We start from the raw sequence: 20,551 nt of genomic DNA on the forward strand, positions 1-20,551 counted from the left end.
TTGGTGAGAGGTTCATCTATCAGAGCCTGCATTTCACCGATGGGACCAGTGCGGCCCAGAGAGGCAGAACCACTCATTCAGGGTCACACAGCTGGAAGTGCCAGCACCCTAGTAGTGGAACTCAGGTGGAACTTGACCCGATAACAAGGTACTTACTAAATAGGGCTCCGGTCAGGAGCTGTCACCTCCGCTCCAGGATCCCCAGGACAGAGCCACTAAGTGCTTCCTGAAATCCTGAGGCTGTGATGCATTTACCCCACAACACGGTCTCTGTGGGGAGGGAAGACCCCGCTTGATTCGCTGAATGAAATGTCTTGGCTGCCCTTTGCATTTTGGCGTGCAGAGCACATAATCTACTAATACGAAAAGTACAGCCCGTATGTCATAAACTTCACTTTGCGCACACACACCTTCTGAGCTTTTCTCCCAAACATTTCCTTCCACGGGTGACTGGAGAGAGTCACTCTAATCCATCTTGAGCAGGGACCCAAATACTCCCCCCTCCCCACTCCACCCCCGCATCTCCGGGCCAAGAGCCATCCCCTTGGCTCCACGGATCCTCGGACAGAGCCACTGCGTGCGCCTGGAGGCGTCTCTCCCTCAAAGCCCAGCGATTAAGTTGGTTCCTCGCATTGTTCCCGACAGGACGGGCAGGAAACAACGCCGGGCTGTAGTGGCGGCCGCAGCGGGCGGGGGAGCGGCTCCGGCGGTCTCCTGGGCAGTCCTGGCGGCCTCGCATCGATCCCGGGTCTAAGGTCCGGCCAGGTCAGAGTTCCCGCCGCTCTTTCTCGCCTGCGAGTCGCCACCCCACCCCCTGGCCCGGTCGCTGCTCAGAGGGCTCATTAGTGGAGGCCTCGGTGTCCCCGAGGGGCCCCTGAAGCCCAGGCCGCCGTCAGGTGCAAGGAGACAGGTCCGCAGTGGGTGCCCGCCCGAGGGAGGCGGAGCTTGTCGGAGACCGGGGCCGGGCAGGGGGGCAGCAGGCGGACGGGACCCCGCGCCCCCTCCTCCTCGCGGCAGCCCCGCGACTATAGGCGCGACTCAGCGCCCTCGCGGCCGCACGGTCCCCAGCAACAGGTGAAGAGGCCGCCAGCTGCGGCGCCTCGGCGGGGCGGTCCCTGCGCTGCGCGCCTCGCGCCCGCCCCTCTCCACGCCCCCTCCCCTCCTCCCGGCCACCGCCGCCTGCCTCGGCCGCCGGGCGGCCTCCTCTAGCTCGGTCTCCTCCTCTCGGGCCCCATCGCCGCCTGAGAGCCCGCACGCCGAGGAGCGGGGGCGCCACGCACTCGCAGGACACGCGCAGCCGCGGGACCGGCCGCGGCTGGCACCCCGCGCGCCTCCCTACTCGCGCCAGCCGCGCACCCCTCCCCCTCGCCGGGGTCCCCGGGGCTCAGGGCCGCGCGTCCAGTTGCGGACGCGCTGGGGGTCCCTAAGGAGGGGCCAGCCCGACCAAAGTGCGACGATGGAGGAGCCGCAGCGCGCCCGCCAGCATACCGTCACCACCACCGCCAGCTCCTTCGCAGAGAACTTCTCCACCACCAGCAGCAGCTTCGCCTACGACCGGGAATTCCTCCGCACCCTGCCGGGGCTCCTCATCGTGGCGGAGATCGTGAGTACCTGGGGGCGGGGAGGCGGGGGCACCGATGGACCCGCGTGTGCTCCTCGGCTGGGAGCCAGTTGAGGTCCGCAGGCTGGCTTCGAAGGAACCCTTTTGGCTCAGCCTTGCTTTTCCAAAGGGTAAAACTTAGAGACCCCCTCCCAGAACGAGGTCCAGCCACTTTGAGGAAGAGGCTTTTGATCCTCAGAATGTGTGTCGGGGGAGAACCCCAACTTGCTGGGCCCCGTCGGTGGTCCTGGGGTATCCTGGGAGCAGGCAAGGCGCTTATGTTAATGACTGTCCCGGACACCTGGTGTTGCCCTTACCTGATCTCCACGTGGGTGGCGTCCTCCCTAAGGCACAGCTTTCCAGAGATCAGGGGAGAGGAGATTTTTTCCTTTTTCCTAATTATCATCCTGCTAATAAAATTGAGGTGAGTCAAGAAATGTCCACCGAATAAAATCGGAGGGCCTCAACCTCTGAGGACCAAAGGATCTCCTGCTTGCTGCTGTAGTTCATCCTGGTTCAGGCTTAGAACATTCCTGGGGAGGAGGCGGGGCATGTGCATTGCCCTCTACATAGGAGGACTTGGAAGCTGAGAGCTCAAGGGATTTCCTGCGAAGTCCCAGCCAGTCCTTCATGGCGCAAAAAGGACTGGAGTCCCGTTAACAGCTAGCGGTGGCCACTGTATTGAGTCTTCAGCATGTGCCAGGGTTTCCTCGAGCTCTTAGATACCTTCTGCCCTCATGTAATCCACACAACAGCCCTGTGAAGGTGGCTCCAATTATTATCCCATTGTACACATAAAGAAACTGAGGCAGAGAGAGGGGAAGTAGGCACGCCTGGAGGTGGAGGAGCTGGAATTCAGGCCCAGGCCTGTCTGGTGCCAGGAGCCTGCTCTTAACTGCTATCGGGCGTCCCATCCAGCTGTCTAACCAGTGCCAGGTACACCGTATATCACATACTTCCCTTTAAACGTTCGTGGAATGGAAATCTAGCTTATATCGGGGTAGAGAATGGAAGCCATGGTGGTACAGAAGTGACTGACGACTTGACCCAAGACTGTGAGAAACCCTTCAGCAAAACCTGTGTGCGCAGAATAGCTTCCTTGCTCCTCCATTGTCTCAGAGCCCACCCCAGGCCTACTGAAGCAACCCCAGGTTAGTTCCAGTGCACTTCAAGTCTGAGAAGTGTTGGCTTAGCCCATCCCCCAGCTGCCTCCCTCAGCTGCTATTGAAGGACTTCAGAAGACTCAATAAAAGGCTATGGGATTGGAATCACCTTGCAGGGCCTGGCTTATAGGAATTCAGCAAATATTTGCTGTGTGAATGAAGGAGTTGGCAGGTTCCCCTGCTCTGTGGGAGCAAACAGAAGCTGAAATGACAGAGATGGGACTTCTACCCTGGGGTAGATTTCTACCAGTCATAAAGGAAAATGTCTCTTGTTTTCTGATTTATGATCAATATGCTCAATGTTCCACACTTTTTCAGAAAATAGAAAAGTGAAGGAAAAAATGTAAAGGGCCTGCGGTCCCATTACTAAAAATAACCACTGTTGATATATTGGTGTGCATCCTTTTAGATTTCAGTACATCTTTTTGAAAAAGGCAAAAAAAAACATGTAAGAGCAATTACCCTTATTATTACTATAATTGAGTTTTTATTTTTGACAAAGCTGTCTATGCACATATTTATAGAGTCAAAGAGTCCTGTAGGCAGCAATGTTTCCCCCACTATCTCCATACCTAGAGGCACTCACATTCAAATCTCTTAAGCGCTCTAAATAATGTGACAGATATTTTTTCCAGTGGTAGGCGTTATCCATTGCCACCCACTCTGAAAGATGAGGTTTCCCTGTCTTGGGCCACCTCTTCATCAGCCTTATTATACATATACCCCCTGTCTCCCACTATATTTTGGGTTAGGTTAGTAACAGGTGTTGACCTTAGGACACTGAGCCAGTGAATCGTCTATGAGCACTTTTCCATTCTTGCCCCCAATTTCTTGTTTTCCCTGGAGTTAGTAATTCTCCCCCCCCACCACCCCATTTTTTAGTTTCATAGATATTTAGTCACTTATTTTACCTTAGTCGTCTAAATGTCCTCTTAGGAAAACCGAGAGACTTGGAGACAACTGAGAGGTATTCTGTCAGGGCCATCCTCACGGGCAGCCCTCCACAGGAGCCTCTGACCTGCTGCCTCACCTGGCCTGCTCACCTGGGCACAGCTGATGGCCTGCGGTCTCCTGCCCCAGCACCCCGGAGATTCTCTTTCTCCTTCTCCTGGGTTGGATTCCCTGCTTGCCCTGAGCAGTGTCCCTCCCTGTCTTGCCTTTCTCAGGGGGTGAGGGGCGTGGGGGTGGGGGTGGGGGTGCAGCAACAAGTCTCTAATAGTTTCCTAAGAAAGAATGCATGTGTAAATTGAGCTTTGCCTCTTTCCAAATGCCTTGATTCAACTATTACACATAATTAATAGTTTGGATGAAGAATATTAGATTGGGAATTATTTTTCTTAATAATTTTTAAAGTATTTCTCTATTGTCTTCTAATTGTTCTGTTTCTTTTTAAAAAATATTTATTTCAGCCCTGGCCATTGTGGCTCAGTTGGTTGGAGCATTGTCCTGTAGTAACGTTTGTGGGTTCAATTCCCAGTCATAGCACATTCCTAGGTTGCGGGTTCAATCCCCAGTCTGGGTGCATACAGGCGGCAGCCAATCGATGTTTCTCTCTCACATCAATGTTTCTCTCCTTTCCTCTCTGTCCAAAAAGCAATGAAAAATTGTCCTTGGGTGAGGATTAAAAAAAAAAATTTATCTCAATTCTTTAAAAAAAATATTTTTATGACTTTGTTTGAGCTACATGTGCTTTCATATGAGTTCATTTTCTTCCATTACGCTGGGGACCTGGTATGTTCTCTCAGTTGGAAAAACTTACATATCTTTAAGGAGATTTTTGGAATTTTGATTTTTATCTTTGCATTTTCTCAGTTTTTTCTGAAATTCCCTGTATACTTTTGTTCCTATGCATCCATTTCCTTATAATTTTTTTCATGGGTTAAAGGCCTGCTGTGTACAGTGAGGGCTTTTCAGGGCCTGCGATCACAGTTTTCTGTGATCAGGAAGTACTGTTTTGATTTCCTCAGTTTTCCATTTTTAAACTAGCATGTTTCTAGGTAGCAATGGCCCTTGTTTGTCTCTCATTCCACATTTGTCCAGAAAGTTCCTTCCAGTAGAATTGTTGTGTCAAAGGGTATGCAGACTTAAGTGTTTTGTTACATATTCTTAAATTACCTTTCCCCAAAGTTGTACTGCTTTTAACTGGCATCAGTAGTGTGAGGCTATTAAACTAAAAACACTTTTTTAAAAAATTAGAATTCAAAATTTAAAATGTTAAGGATCACCTTAAATGATATATTGTTTAATTGATTCTAAGACACTTTTTGTTCATATTTTAATATCTGAATCAGGATGCAACTTACAATGGGTGGTTTCCTGTATGTAATGAAATACATACAGTACCACTGAATCTTTATCTGGGTGGGCGAATGAGGGGCAGGTTTCAAGCTGTTGCTATCCCAGCCCTGAAATTAAGATAGAGCCACTTCCAGAAGAATGTTACTTTTCTGCCATGAAAAAAAAAGTACTGTGACATAGAATTATAATACTAAGAACATGACTTCCTGCCTGAACCCAGGGGAAATGAAATAATAGAGAACAAAACAATGTTTCCCCAAATTTATTGTCAAAATCCCTTGCCCTGGCTTTCTCACAAGGGTGAGTATAGTAGCTAACCTACTAAAACACTCGAGGCTGTGCCGATAAAACACGGTGCTGAAACCAAATTGTAATTGTTTCCTTTTAAAAATTTTATGACAAACTAAAAGCAATGCAGTACTTGACCTGTGATTTGTAGGATATTGTGATCTCCGAGCGATCATGAGTACCTGAAGAATAAAAGCGATTTGTCAGAAACTGAGTTAGTTGCACCCTTCCTGTTACTGGTGACTTCAAAATGAATTATAGCATCCGGGTTAGGTCACCTTTCTGTCATGAGCAAACTTAGTTGGGGAAGGACGAATAAGTTTTACTGAGAGCTGGAATCTAACTTACTCTATCCTGTTGAGTTCTTTTGTTAAAAAACGGTGAACATAGTTTCCATTTCACAAAAGCAATACCTAGTCTTGGTAGAAAAATTAGAAAAATGCGAGTAAGAAAAAAATTGCAATTCTCGCCTTCACAGTGGTCTCTAACAGGCGTGGTACAACCCCATGTCTGGGAGTGGGTGGTTTGGAGGGGTTTTGTTTGTTTGTTTTTTAACCCGTCATTGTAACGCCTGGAGTTTCTACTGGTAACAGTGCCCTGGGGGCCAGGTATGCTGAGGTCCTGAAGCACCTGGGACAGTCCCCAAGAACAAAGAATTGCTTCACCAGTTGCCAATAGCACCAGAGTTAAGGACCTCAGAGTGAACCCACCCTTTACTTCTTGCAGTAAACCATTTCAGAGTTTCTCAAGTGGTTATATTATTTATCTAATTTTTACAATGCAGTCACTTGTAACCTACTTCTTGTTGACTGCTGTGGCCATCTGTGCTGGATAGCTTCCACTGCCCCTCAGTCCACTCTCCACCCTACCTGCTTCGCCCTTCTCTCCACCCTGAAGGCACACATGCATGTACTATCTCAAGGGCTTCCCTCTGAGGTCCCACCTGCATTCATCCAATGGTGGCACCGCAGGAGGCTGTAGGGTGAGGGGAGAACAGGTTTTGGGTCTTCATTCCCAGGATTCCTCTGCTGGATCTCAGGAGGCTGACTGTGTCCCTCCCTGGAAGGCGGGTTGTCTGGCAGCTATTCCCCCTGGCTCGGATAACTGTACATTCCCACGTGCTTACCATTGCCAGGTGCTGCGCTATCACTTATATAAAGCACCCTGTTTTATAAGTAACACCTTTATTAAACTCCACTCGAATTAACCAATCTGAGTGTGCTCAGTGTCCTGCTGAGACCTGATAAATTACAATTCCTTGTCAATGATTAATTTTATATAATATACTTAATAGCCACATAGTATTCCATAAATACCCAGGCTTCTACTGTTCACTTTCTGCTCCTTTCTTTCTTTTAACAATGGTGTAATAAACATCCTTTAAACTCAGTCTTTCTGGATGTTCTTTAATGTTTTCTAAGGATGAGTGCTTAGAATTGAATAAAAGGTAAATGAATGTTTTGCAGTCAAGTAAGTTTATTGAGGTATACTCTAAAATTCATTCTGTTTAGTATGAAGTTTTATGAGTCTTGACATATACGTTTTTGAAAATCAGCTTTACTGAGATATCATTCAGTTAATAAAATTGCTCTTTTAATTAATTTATTTTTAATCCTCACCCAAGGACATTTTTTCAATGTTTCTAGAGAGAAAGGAACATCAATGTGAGAAACATTGATTGGCTGCCTCCTTCCCACCCACCCCCTGGGCAGTACCTGGAATGGGAATCGAACCTGCAAACTAGGCATGTGTCCTGACTGGAATCAATCCTGTGGCCTTTTGCTTACATACAATGTTCCGACCAACTGAGCCACACCAGCCAGGGCTAAAATTGATTTCTTTTTAAAGTGTACAATCCAGGGATTTTTAGGATATTCACCAAGTTGTACAACTACCACTACTATCTAATTTTAGAACATTTTTGTCACCTCAAAAAGAAACCGTATACCGCTTTAGCGGTCTCTTTCCATTCTTTCCTTCTCTCAGCCCTTGGTCTCTATGTATTTGTCAATTCTGGACATTTCACATAAATGGAATCCTACTATGTGTGGCCCTTACTGTCTGGCTTCTTTTTTAGCATAATGTTTTCAAGGGTCATCCATGCTATATAGTATGTATCAGTACTTCATTCACTTTATTACCCAGTATTCCATTGTATGATATACATAACATTTTGTTTATCCATTCATCCGTTGATGGACATTTGGATTATTTGTACATCATGACTTTTGTGAGTAATGATGCTGTGAACCTTCATGTACAAATCTTTGTGTGGACATATGTTTTCATTTCTCTTGGTCATTTGTCTAGGAATGAAATGGCAGAGTCATATGGTAATTCCTTGTTTAATATTTTGAGGCACTGCTAGCCTGTTTCCAAAGTGGCTACACTGTATTACAATGTCACCAGCAACATGAAGTTTCCAATTGTTCCACATCCTCTCTAAGATTTGTTATTTTGTGTCTTTTTAATTCTGGCCATCCTACAGGGTGTGAAGTGGTTTCTCATTGTGGCTTTGGTTTGTATTTTGGTAACAGTTAATGATGGTCATGTGCTTTTGGTCATTTGTATATCCTTGGTGAACTGTCTATTCAAATCCTTTGCCATTAAAAAAAATTACATTAATTTCTTTTATTGTTGAGTTGTAAAAGTTCTTTATGTAGTCTGAACACAAGTCCGTTATCAGATACATGATTTACAAATATTTTTCTTTCATTCTCTGGGTGGAGACCCTTGAGCACAAGGCTCTTAATTTTATAAAATCCAATTTATTTATTCTATTGTTGCTTGTTTTTTGATAAATCTAAGAAACCTTTGCCTAATCCAAGGTCACAAAGATTTACTCCAATGTTTTTTTCCTAAAAGTTGTGTAGTTTTATGTCTTACATTTAGACCTATGTTTTATTTTGAGTTAATTTTTCTAAAAATGAGGTAGGGGTCTAAATTCCTTCTTTCCCATATGAATATCAAATTTTACCACCACTGTTTGTTCAAAAGACTATTTTTCTCCCATTGAATTGTCTTGACACCCTTGTCAACTATCAAATAACCTGAAATGTAAGGTTTTAATACTGGATTCTCAGTACTATTCCATTGGTCCATTTATCTACACTATATTGAGTAGAATAGCTTTGCAGAAAATTTGAAATCAGAAGTATGAGTTCACCAAATTTGTTCTCTTTAAAAAGTTTTTGTTTTGGCTATTTGGAGTCCCTTGTATTTCCATCTGAATTTTATTATCAGTCTGTCTATTTTTGCCAAAAAAGGCAGGTGGGATTTCAATATGGATTGTGTTGACTCTGTAGATCAATTTTGGGATTGCCATCTTAACAAAATTAAGTTTTTCAATTCATGAACGTGGATGTCTTTACATTTACTTAGGTCACCTCTAATTTCTTTCAACAGCGTTTCATAGTTTTCAGCATATATGTCTTACATTTGCTTCCTTTTCTTTTGTTTTTTCTTACATTTATTTTCTTAATTTTATTCCTAAGTATTTTATTCTTTTTGATGCTATTGCTCTACACAGTAATTTTAAATTCAACAGCCACACAGTACACATGCTCACTCAACAGCATCTATTGCCCCCACTGACTAGTACAGTGAAGTCGTCATTGTTCACATATGCACATTCCAGTCCACTCTCCTTGGCTGCCGGGTTACATCAATGTCACGCAAACCATTCTTGGTATGCTAACAATGGCTGGAATTTTTCTGGACAGACCTCCTATCGTGATGACTTATTTACAATTCTCATTTTTTCTTCTAGTGGTTGAAAGTTATAAATTCTATTTTTATTTTGTTCAGAGTTACTTTTAAAATTTTACCCAAAATATTTAAACATTTTTAAGTATCCTGAGAATTAAGATATTTAACTGCATAATTCCATTCAAAAGACAACACTGTCTTTTGTACCTATTCCTTACTATGTACTTTGCATTAGACAAATGTTTTCTGTTGTTTTAATAGCACCTTTACTGAGATATAATTCACATACTATATAGTTCACCCATATAAAGTGTACAACTCAGGGACTTGGAGAATATTTACAGAATTGTGCAACCATCACCACTATCAATTTTAGAACATTTTCATCATCCCCAAAAGAAACCTTATACCAGTTAGCAGTCATTCTTCATTTCCCCACAGCCTCTCCCCTCCAGCTCTAGGCAACAACTAGTTTATATTCGTTGTCTATAAAATTTGCCTATTGGGTATTTCCTATAAATGGAACCCTGTAATATGTAGTCTTTTGTAACTGACTCTTTCACTTAGCATAATGTTTTCAAGGTTCATCCATTTTGGAGCATGTACAAGTACTTTTTTTATTGCCAAATAACTTATGACAATAAAATAATAATAATAGGTTCATACCATATTTTATTTCATGTGTTTATGGACATTTGGATTATTGCCACCTTTTAGCTACTGTTAATAATGCTGCTAAGAACATTCATGTGCAAGTTTTTTTGTGTGGACGTATATTTTCATTTCTCTTGGACATATTCTTAGGAGTGGAATTTCTGGATCACATTATAACCTTATGTTTAACCATTTGCGAAACAACCAGACTGTTTTCTATAGTGGGTGCACCATTTTACAATCCCTGGACTACTTTTTAAAAAATTATTTCATAAGAGTTATTTCTTGCCAGTCGTCCTAAGCTTCCCACCCATGTTACTGAACAACTATTTATATTTAACTATAAGCTTAAATTTCACATTAGTATTTGATTTATTTTTCAATTTCAAGGTACCTTCTTGAGTAATTCTTTTAGGAAGGTTTTTAGGTGGTAAACTTCTTGAATCCTTGCACACCTAGAAACCTCTTTTTAAAATTTATTTATTGATTTGAGAGAGAGAAACATCAATTTGTTGTTCCTCTTATGGATGTGTTCATTAGTTGATTCTTTTATGTGCCCTGACCTGGGATTGAACCCACAACCTTAGTATACTCATATGATGCTACTGCTGCTGCTTCTGCTGCTGCTGCTTCCTCCTTGTTCTTCTCCTCCTCCCATTCCTCCTCCTCTTCCCTTCCCCCTCCTTTCCCTCCTCCACCCCTCCTTCTTCCCCTCTTACTCTCTGTCCTCCTTTCCCCTCCTTCCTCCTCCTTTTTTTTTCTTTTCCTAAGATTTATAACTAGAGATGTTCCCAGGAACATGGCAGAGTACTTTTCTTTAGATGAGCATGTTACCATTAATTTTAATTTAAAACAAAATGAATTTTGATTTATTATCTCACTTTATATTAAGCCAGCCCCATGTTTTGGGAGCTCCCTTCTCTCATTTCCATTTCTAGTTGAGCCATGATTTCAGGATACAGTTCCCAAATTATATATGAGTAAGTCAAACACATGCTTGTGGAGTACAAGGTGGAAATAAATCCCATCTGATTGCTTCTCTCTCTTCCATACCCACGCATGAGATTCATGGTAACCAGCCCAGTAGAATCTCCCTTCTATTGGAAAGTAGGATATCCATTGTCTTAGCCAATTGCCAGTTGCAGATGGCAACACCCACTTAAGTTAATTTAATCAGCAACAGACTTATTGCACATCATTAGATGGCTTCCAAAAATTTTGGTAGGGCTGGAGGAACAGGCTCTAGGGTGAGCTTCTAGCAAAACCTCCCAGAATCACACCACGGAAGTGGCCTGTCACAGGCAGGAAAGCGAGAACGCAACATTTACTTTCATAACTGCTGAGTCCTGGACTTCAGTCACTTCCCATTGTGTGACACATGGTTCCAGGTGACTTGCCTCTACACTATGAAGCTAGGATGGGACACTGGGATTTCAGCTGTACCTTCCTTACACACACACACACACACACACTCTCTCTCTCTCTCTCTCTCTCTCTCTCTCTCTCTCTCTCACACACACACACACACATACACAATGACTTTCTGGCTGAGTCTGTAGAGGCAACACCAAAGCAGCTTAAGCATATCTTCTAGCCCTATGATGTTGTCTTTTGCCTTCTAAGTCGTGGATGGGTGTGTCTGCCAAAGCTGCATCATGTGTGCAACATGAGCTGTGGTTTGGCTTCCAGCCTCCAGTGAGCAGTAAGGCCTACTGCTAAGGGGAATGGAGTGGCTTTGGTGGGTCCACATGTAGTTAACTTACACAGCCACTTTCATTGGCTTCTACTAGGATCACTGTGTTGGAAGTGGAAGTCCTCCTTTGATTTGTCTTACTTCTGTCACATTCTAAGGACTTGTCCTTTTTCAGTCTAGGCGTGCATTTGATTTCGAGCTGCGTGGCCTTGCACAACTAACTCTCCTTGTATTTTCGGAACTCCCATCTGTAATGATGAGCAGGGTGATGATGACTTCACAGGTTCGAAGAAGATAAAATGAACTAAAATACAGTAAACCCTGTCCCAGTGGGTAAATAATAGTTTATTTCTTCCCTCCTTCCCTTAGTAGGTCCAGACTTTGTAGACTAATCCCACTTAGCATTTACTTTTATTTTTTTTATTTTGCTTTCTTTTTTTTTCCCACTAAGAATTTTTGTTTTTCTATTACAGTTGTCCTACTCTTTTCCCCACTGCTTCCCACCACCCTGCCCACCCCTCTCCCACAGTCAATCCCCACCCCATTGTCCATGTCCAAGAGTCATTTATACATGATCTTTGACTAGACCCTTCCCCTTCTTACCCCCCTCCCCTCCCTCCCCTGCCCCCCTTTAGAATGAATGGCCAGATTTTAGCTTCTAGTGAGTTTTTATGTACCCAGCAATGAGCATGCACATAGAATTTAGCCTCTGTTATAGGTACCGGGGTTAGGATTAGGATCATATTTTAACTAAAGAAAGCTTAAAGGCTACATTGACAACAACAAAGACTTGCTTATTTTAACTTTTAACATGATTAGTTCATTTAGACTGTGAAAGATTAGTAGAATGATCCTATCACAGTTTGATGCCAGCTTTGCAGGTACAGTGGAAAGATTTCATTGATTTATGTTCCTGTATCGTTATTCAACGAAGGTCTGAAAAGCCAAGGAGTGGGTCAGTTTTCTGGAGGTCTGAGTTTAATTGCCTCTTTTTGGAAAACGTACAAAGTTCTGACCTTGCCTCTTATCTTGCGTTACCCTTTCCTTCGTCTACCCAAAATCTAATTATAAGAGGTGCCACGTTCTGGGGGAAAAATAATTCAGAGCTGAAAGATGTCTTGATTGTTCATTTATAACCTGCCTCGTTTCCAGAAAGAACTTGAGACAGGACAGAAATGGAGGTTTTGAAGAATGCAACAAGAAATCTATATTAATCAAGGATTGACAGGCATCAAAGATCACTTTAGTAAAGAAAAACTCCATCTGAACCACTAAACCATGAGCAGATTTGAAGGGACATCTTAAATAACGTTTTTTTAGGCAGAAAGCAGCTGGGTTGTCCAGCTCCATGCAGGGCAGTCAAGAGGAGAAAATATTGGGGACTTCTCAGCTAATCGCCCTTGAGTTTTAGGTTCCTTGAGGCGGGGAAAAACGTCTGTGTGCTTTGAGGCTCTGGCCTTCTTTTGGTTTCAAAGGCCCAGAAATTTCCTTAGAATTAGAGCTATTTGAGGAGATCTCGTCGTCGGCAGCCGTCCGTCTCGAGAGACGATGGTGTAGCTTCTTAAGAGTCTACCTGCACCGCCGAGAATGGCTGTGCAGTCCGACTCGGGAGTGACATGGTATCTGTCTCCTCCCGTGTTGAATCGACATCTTGCGATGACGCTGAAGCTACAGAGCCTGGGCAGGGTAATATGGAGGGTCTGCTGTTGCCCATGCAGCAGACCCCCCCTCTCTCCGCAGCTGAAGGGTCCAAGGGAAAGACGGAGTCGATACAGCTTGGCTTCAGATGCGCCGCAGGAGTTGCCGGTGTTGACTACAACGTCAAACCGCCTTAGGGACTCCGGCTCCGGATTTTCTGTCGGGGTTTACTCCCTTAGCCTTTCCCCTGAAGAGGTATGCCGCAAGGCAGCGGAGGTTTTTTGGAGTCAGAGTTTTCCTTCTCTTGAGGAGATCTATAATAGCTGTATTTATTATTCTACTAGCTTATACTTCAGAAAGCATGTCTATGGTTCCTTTAACTGTGACAAGAATCTTGAGTCATTTTCCTATTCATTCACACTTCAGATCACGAACTTATGTTCGCACTGCCATGGGAAGCTCATGTTGGATTTTTAAACTTACCTTTACGTGATTAGGATGATTTAGTGAAAGGCCGCACTCAGTTTACTAGGTCACCAGTTAATACCAGGCTGGCTTAGCTACTCTCCTGTGGAAAGGGGGCTCAGGTGGGAGTTGGTGCTTGTGTTCCCTATCTCTTGAGGGGTTTGAATAGGTTCGTCCACAGCTGTTCAGTTGCTGACTTGCTTAATTGTGGAGTAGGGAGGGGTCTTCAGCAGACTTGTGCCATGCTTCCTGAACTAAGAGTCCTTAAAACGTGTTGGTGTGTGAAATGTCATACAGCCCCGAAACCTGTCTACAAGTTAAAGAGGAATAAAACAAGTGACCATATGCCCAGTGCTCAGTTTAAGAACTCGAACTCTACCGTATCTCAGAGTCCCCTTGGGTGTTCTGCCCACTGTCCCAGAGGTAAGTACTAGCTTGGCTTTGTGTTCTTTAAAATCCAAAGTTTTCTGGCCGTTGTTTAGCTTTGACTCATTTTGAACTTCACAGAATATAGAATCACATATTTTCTTCTATGACTTGCAACTTTCATTCATCACTGAGCGTTTTCCACATTGATAAGTAAAGCTGCCCGTTAACTTTTAAAGTTGTATTGTATTCCATTATATGAATCTACCATAATTTGTCCCTTCTAGCTTGATGGCCTCCTGTATGGTCATGTTTTAGAATGATTTAAGTTTTCCTTTTTGTATTTCTCATCCGCTTTCTCTCTATTCGTTTAGAAGTTATGTTCTGTCTATTCTCTTAGTGAATTCCCTGGCTATCTTAATTTAACATGCATACAAGTTAAAATTAATCAGTATATATTTATTTGGCTCTGAAACAAAACAAAGACCTTAGAACTCTTCACTTGGATGACATCCCTCACAATATTCAATATTTTTCAGTTGTTTAGTTCTATCCTCTTTTCCACCTGCAAGCTAGGCATTATAATTGTTGCACACAGTCAACAATTTAGTTTTATTTACAGCCCACATAGCTGCCTGATAGCTTTGCTCATTGTTCCTTCTTATTTCTCAGACCCACCATCTGTGTTTGTTTTTTTTTTTTTGGAGATCTTTTTCTTCCTCATTCTTGAAAGGTAATTACACAGGCTATAGAATTCTAAGTTGGCAGTTATTTTTGTTCCCATTCATTGAAGGTGTCATTCTTTTTTCTTATTGGTATCCCTGGTTGCGGTGGAAGTTGGCAGCGAAATTGCGATTTGCCATTCCTTTTTAAGTTGGCTTGCTTTTGCTTTTAAAATTGTCTTTGTATGCAGCAGTCTCATTATGATATGTCTGAGGAAATCTATCCTTGGGTTTAGTTGGGATTCTTGGGCTCAATTGTTGATCTTTGGACAATATTGGAAAATTCTCAGACATTGTCTCTGGAAATGTTGGAAATATTGTCATTTTATTTCACCTTGTTCTGAAATTCAAATATGTATTAGATCCTTGAACTCTATCTTCCATGTCTTTTAAATTGATAGTTATAATAAATTATCTATTTGTTGCTCTTTTTCATTTTAGTAATTCTTTCATTAGCTGTTTTATCCATACCTTCGATTTTTAACTTAAATTCTCTTACATTTCTAGAAATTCTTTAACTTTTCTAGATCTACTGTTCTCTTCATAGCCTATATAGACTCAGACCCAACCCTCTTGACTGAGTATAGTACTAAATTGAAAGGGATATTTTTCCTCTCTATTCATCGCCAAGATTGAGATAGCTGTTATCTTGCCCTTTGCTCTGGACAGTGAGTTAATTTCTTATTCACCTTCACATTGAAGAGATGGCTTTACAGGGGAGAGGGAGTGTGGTTCCTGTTAGACTTTTCTCCTTGGAGTGGGCCCTTGGCTTTAATTATCTTCTACCATCCAGCACCAAAATAGAAGCTTGGCAAGGAATTTGAATAGCAGTTTCTCAAAGAAAACATATGACTGGCCCATAAGGACATGAAAGAGATGCTCTATATCATTGTCTTTGGGGAAATGTAAATCAAAAGCACAATGAGATACCACTTCACACCCAGTAGGAGGGCTATAATTAAAACGACAGACAGTAACAAGTCTTGGTGAGGATGTGGAGAAATCAGAACCCTCATGTATTGCTGTTAGGATTGTAAAACGGTACAGCTACTTCAGAAAACAATTGGGCAGTTCCTCAAAAGAAAAAACAGCACATGACTCAGCAATTCCATTCCTAGTTATATACCACACAGAATTTAATGAAACATGTTCCAACACACATATACTCACACACAAACTACACATGCCTGTTCATAGCAGCCTTATTCACAATAGCCAAAAAGTGAAAACAACTCAAAAGCCCATCAACTGATGAATGGGTAGACAAAACATGGTACACCCATACAATAAATGGATATTTGGCAATAAAAAGGAATAAAGCTGACATGTGCTATAGCATGGATGACAATTGAAAACATTATGCTAAGTGAAAGAAGCCAATTACAAAAGGCACGTGTGTTAGGATTCCATTTGTATGAAGTGTCTGGAATAGGAAACTCCATAGAAACAGAAAGTAGATTAGTGGTTGCCAGGGGGAGGGGAGAGAGAGCAGTAGGGAGTGACTGCTAGTGGGCATGGGGGTTTCTTTCGGAGGTGATGAAATGTTCTGAAATTAGATGTGGTAATGGCTGTACACTCTATGAATACACTAAAAATCACTGAATTGTGCACTTTGAAAGGGTGAATTTTATGATAATGAGTTAGATCTCAAAAAAAATAAAAAAGGAAAGAAAAGCTTTTTAAAACTGATGGAAGCTCCATGTCCCCAAGAGGTTCAACAAACTCTCAGCATGAAAACTGGCTTTGGCATTCAACTACTCCCCAGGATTCCCATGTTATTTCATTTTTGGCCTCTTATGATTTCTTCTTTTCATGCCAGCTCAGCAACATGTTTTAAAATGTTTTATATTTTATCTCTACTTGTTTCATTTGGGAGAATAGCCAGCTGGTCATATCACCAAAAATTGAAGGCAGAATCCTTTTCATTTTTTAACTTAAAAACGTTCATCTGGCTGCTGTGGCTCAGTGGATTGAGCATCGGTCTGCGAGCCAAGTGTCGCTGGTTCAATTCCCATTCAGGGCACATGACTTGGTTGCACATCAGGTCCCCAGTTGGGGGCGCGAGTGAGAGGCAACCACACAGTGATGTTTCTCTCCCTCTCTTTCTCCTTTCCCCTCTCTAAAAATAAATAAATAAACAAATTAATTAATTAATTAAAAAACAAACCAATAAAACCCGTTCAAGTTGCTAAGGAAAATTGTAAGAATAGTATCATGAACTTCCTCTTCGTTCACTGTAATTTCTCAAATGTAAATATCCTTGCTCTCTCCCTACCTGCTTGATATTTTTGTGGCACCGTTCAAGATTATGTTACAAATATCATAACCCCAAAGACCCCACATATTTTAGCATGCATCTCCCAAGGACAAGAATATTCTACATAACCACAGCATAACCATCAAGTTCAACAAATTTATCCTTGATACTAATACAGTTCATACTCAGATTTTACGAATAGTCCTTTATATTCACTTTTTCCCTGTCTAAGCTGTAGTCCAGGGTCATGCACTGTGTTTAGTTGTCATGACTCATTAGTGTCCTTTAACCTTGAAGAGTTCCTCAGTCTTTCTTTGTCTTTCAAGACTTGGACAATTTTGAAGAACCCAGGGGAGTTGTTTTGTGGAATGCTCCACAAATTGGGCTTGCTTGAGGTTCCCTCATGAGTAGATTCAGGTTATGTTGTTGTCAGGAATACTACTGAAGTGATATCCTTATCAGCGGGGCATATCAGGAGGCACAGGGTGTTGGTGTGTCTCGTGATTCGTGAGTCTAACCTGAATCCCTCTTCTGAAAGCTAAATATGGGCACACTTCTGAGCTGAAATGACAGAATTTCTAGCCAAACAGTTCTGACTCTCAATCTTGCCCTGGCTACTACTAGCTTTCTGATTGCAAACAAAGTATTTAACATTTTAAAGATGTCTGTAAAATATATCTAATAATACCAACATTTGAGATTATTGAAAAATTAAATACAAATTCATGTAAATTGCTTACCACAATGGCACAATAAGAACTCATAATTCTTGTTTTGGGGGAAAGTGGTCTTACCCAAGTGGCATAGGAGCCTCCCGGTCCCTTGTGGGTATTAGTGATATTGCTCAGAATCTCAGTATCTCTCTGTGAGGAGCCTAAAGGCCTCCCATATATTTCCATTAATTTGCAGAGAGCCAGTCCTCTCGGTCTTTTCTGCCTTCTCACTCATCTCCTCTGCCCTTTGCTATTGCCCATCGCCAGGGTCCGCAAGAAGCCCACCTGCCTGAGTGTTGGGTTAGTTTTAGGTATTGACCAATGATAGAAGCAGAGGTTCTTGGCAAGTGCAAACAGACCTCCCACACCATTCTCCTCCCTCTCTTGTTGGGTTTTGTCACCTTCCCTCTTGGATTACTCATCCTCTTCACCTCCAGGTCCTTCTCCCTCTGTGTGCAGAGGAACTCTCTGCAGCTCCTACTTTCAGGCTTGGATATTTAACCCAGTGAGGATCCCCCAGAACAAAGGCTCCACGCTGAACCAAGGACCAACTCCTTAGAGGGCAGGTGATGTGGAAAATAGGAACTTCTTTTTCTTTAACATGATTGTTGTTATTCTGTTCACTGTGCTGCTTGTGCAACAGTAATGCCATGGCATTTCTCTTATCTTTATATCATCTTGTGAGGATAGCACGTGGTTGGAACCTGTATGATCAGCACCTTGATGGAGTTACTGCCCTGCCAGCAGTTAGAAAACTGCCTGTGGCTAACCATGGCCTTTTGTATAGACCTTTCACCTGAATTCCAGGGGAGAAAAATGGGCTTTGCTGAGGTTGCGTCACACAAGAGCTTGCTTTTTAGAAGTGAGTATAAGCTGGGACTCTGCCCCGGGCCGATGCCACTTAAGTTGTTTTTTTGTAACCTGTCTCGTCAATGGGTCCCATGAAATGAGCACTGGATGTTGCATCTCCTGCACCTAATGCCACCTCCCACTCCTCCAAGGAGCTGCTTGTCTGGGTGAGCTTGTTTGGTGAGGCTACCAGGTGTTCCATATGAAAGTAAAGGATGCCTTTTTCACTTTTTATTTTTATTTTATTTTATTGCATAATTGGGTGACTTTCATGAGACTGTTGTCCATCCTTGTCTCATGAGAAATTGTTTGATCTTATAAAAGAGGGGAAAAGGAAGGAAGAAAGGGATAGAGTTTACCCTGGTAAAGGCCATTGGTATCTAGAGAGGCTCATGCAGTGAGGCAGCAGGCAAGGTAAGACCGCATGGTTGTCATGGATGCTCACTTATAGGCTTGGCAGTCATTTCTCTGGGGGAATGGAGCTGCTCTGGACACTGTATTTGAGGGTGATGAGAGTTTGGGGGACTATCTTGTAGGACTCTGAATATCCAGTCACTGTTATCACCCTAAATTATGTTAGTTGTCCTCGTGTAAAGTCTTTGTTTCAGAGAAGCCCGTGGAACAGAAATGAGACTGGTCCCCAGACCAGTTTTGTTGGCCTATATAGTGCTAAGAATCAGAATTAGTTGTCAATATGTAAAAGTCGGATATTATAAGAAAACCTAGATTTCCATATTCTCTCGGAGCATTGGGCAAACGCACAGCACTGTGCCCACAATCCCTTGTGGCAATAATCCTTTGGAGCCAAGAAGTAGCTGCCATATACATGGAAGAGTGTTGGTCAAGATGCATGTTTGATTCTTGTGACAAAGACCAAAATAAGGGGTTTTAAACCAGGTGAACTTATTTTTCTCTCATTTGACAGTCAAAGCAGGACTTGCTCAGGACAGATAGGATGACCCCATAGTGCCAGAGATCCAGCTGTTTCTGTCCTGTTTTCTCTGCTTTGCAGTGGGTTCCGTCTTGTGGTCCCAGATGCTGCTTTGCTTCCAGCCATCACGTCTGCTCAAGTCTATAATAGGAAGGGGAAGTGGCAGATGCGCCGTGTAAGACCTAGCCTGGAAGTTGCATGTATTACTTCGTCTCGCATCCTATTGGCCAGAATGTCCTGGTGTGACCACACTGGGCTGCAGATCAGGCTGGGTGTGCATGGTCTCCATCTGTTTGGCCATGTGAAGAGCTGAAATCCAATTCTTACTAAAGAAAGAAGGTGAGAGTGGGTCGTATGGACAACTAGTATTCTATACTGTTAATGGCCCTGCACTCACCTGTTTGCTGCAGTCCTGGACTCTCTCGTCTTCTCACGACTGAGGCCAAGAGTCGTTGCCATCCATTGCATTATATCTGATGTGTTTCCTTCATTTATACTACCCACCTGCTTCCTATAGACATCTGGAGTGGCATTCGCAGCGATGTCCTGATAATGTCTTTCGACATACTCCATGCCCTTATACTTTCTGTTGCCTCTGTTTAGAATTCCCTTCCCTCCCTTCTCAGGATAACTCAGCCCCCTCCTTTCTTTCCCAAATTGAGTTCTTTCTTCTATATCTCATCCTAATACATAAACTGTTAATTTTACATAATACCTTTTTGTTTACTTACCTTTATATATTTAATACCTGGCAAAGCACTTGGACCATAAGAAACTAATGATCAGTACCATTTATTGAGTGTTCATTTAGAGAAAGCCATTTTCTACAACTTTTATAAACATTATTTTTAATCCCACCTGCAAACTAGTGTATTAGTTAGGGCCTTTCTATTTATTTTTTTATCTTTACGAGAGGAAATTTTTGTGTTACTTTTAGAGAGAGTGGAAGAGGGAGAAAGAGAGAGAGAAATAGAGGTGGGAGAGAGATATGTTGATTGGCTGCTTCTCATAAGCTCCCTACCCAGGGATCAAACCCAAAACGTAGGTATGGGCCCTGACTGGAAATCAAACCCACAACCTTTCGGTGCACAGGATGACACTGAAGCCACACCAGCAGGGACTAGTTGTGGTCTTTTAGATAATGTAAACTTGGCTTAAACTGACTTGAGCAACAACAAAAAGGAGGAGCACTTATTGGTTCATGTA

At 42.8% G+C, this 20,551-nt stretch overlaps 1 protein-coding gene across 2 annotated transcripts in view; it reads left to right on the top strand.

Moving 5' to 3' along the window:
• The first annotated feature begins 1,153 nt into the window (after positions 1–1,153).
• Positions 1,154–20,551, top strand: part of CMTM8 (CKLF like MARVEL transmembrane domain containing 8) — a 76,735-nt gene continuing 57,337 nt past the window's right edge. The window contains exon 1 of one of the 2 annotated variants that reach the window (XM_090284428.1): positions 1,154–1,603. In XM_090284428.1, the coding sequence (XP_090140554.1) occupies positions 1,457–1,603 (147 nt within the window). In that variant the 5' untranslated portion in view covers positions 1,154–1,456. The remainder of the gene's footprint in view (positions 1,604–20,551) is intronic. The other variant, XM_090284427.1, reaches the window with a different exon arrangement.

This window comes from Furipterus horrens, unplaced genomic scaffold, assembly GCF_987537825.1.
Source record: "Furipterus horrens unplaced genomic scaffold, mFurHor1.1.pri manual_scaffold_7, whole genome shotgun sequence".
NCBI lineage: Eukaryota > Metazoa > Chordata > Mammalia > Chiroptera > Furipteridae > Furipterus > Furipterus horrens.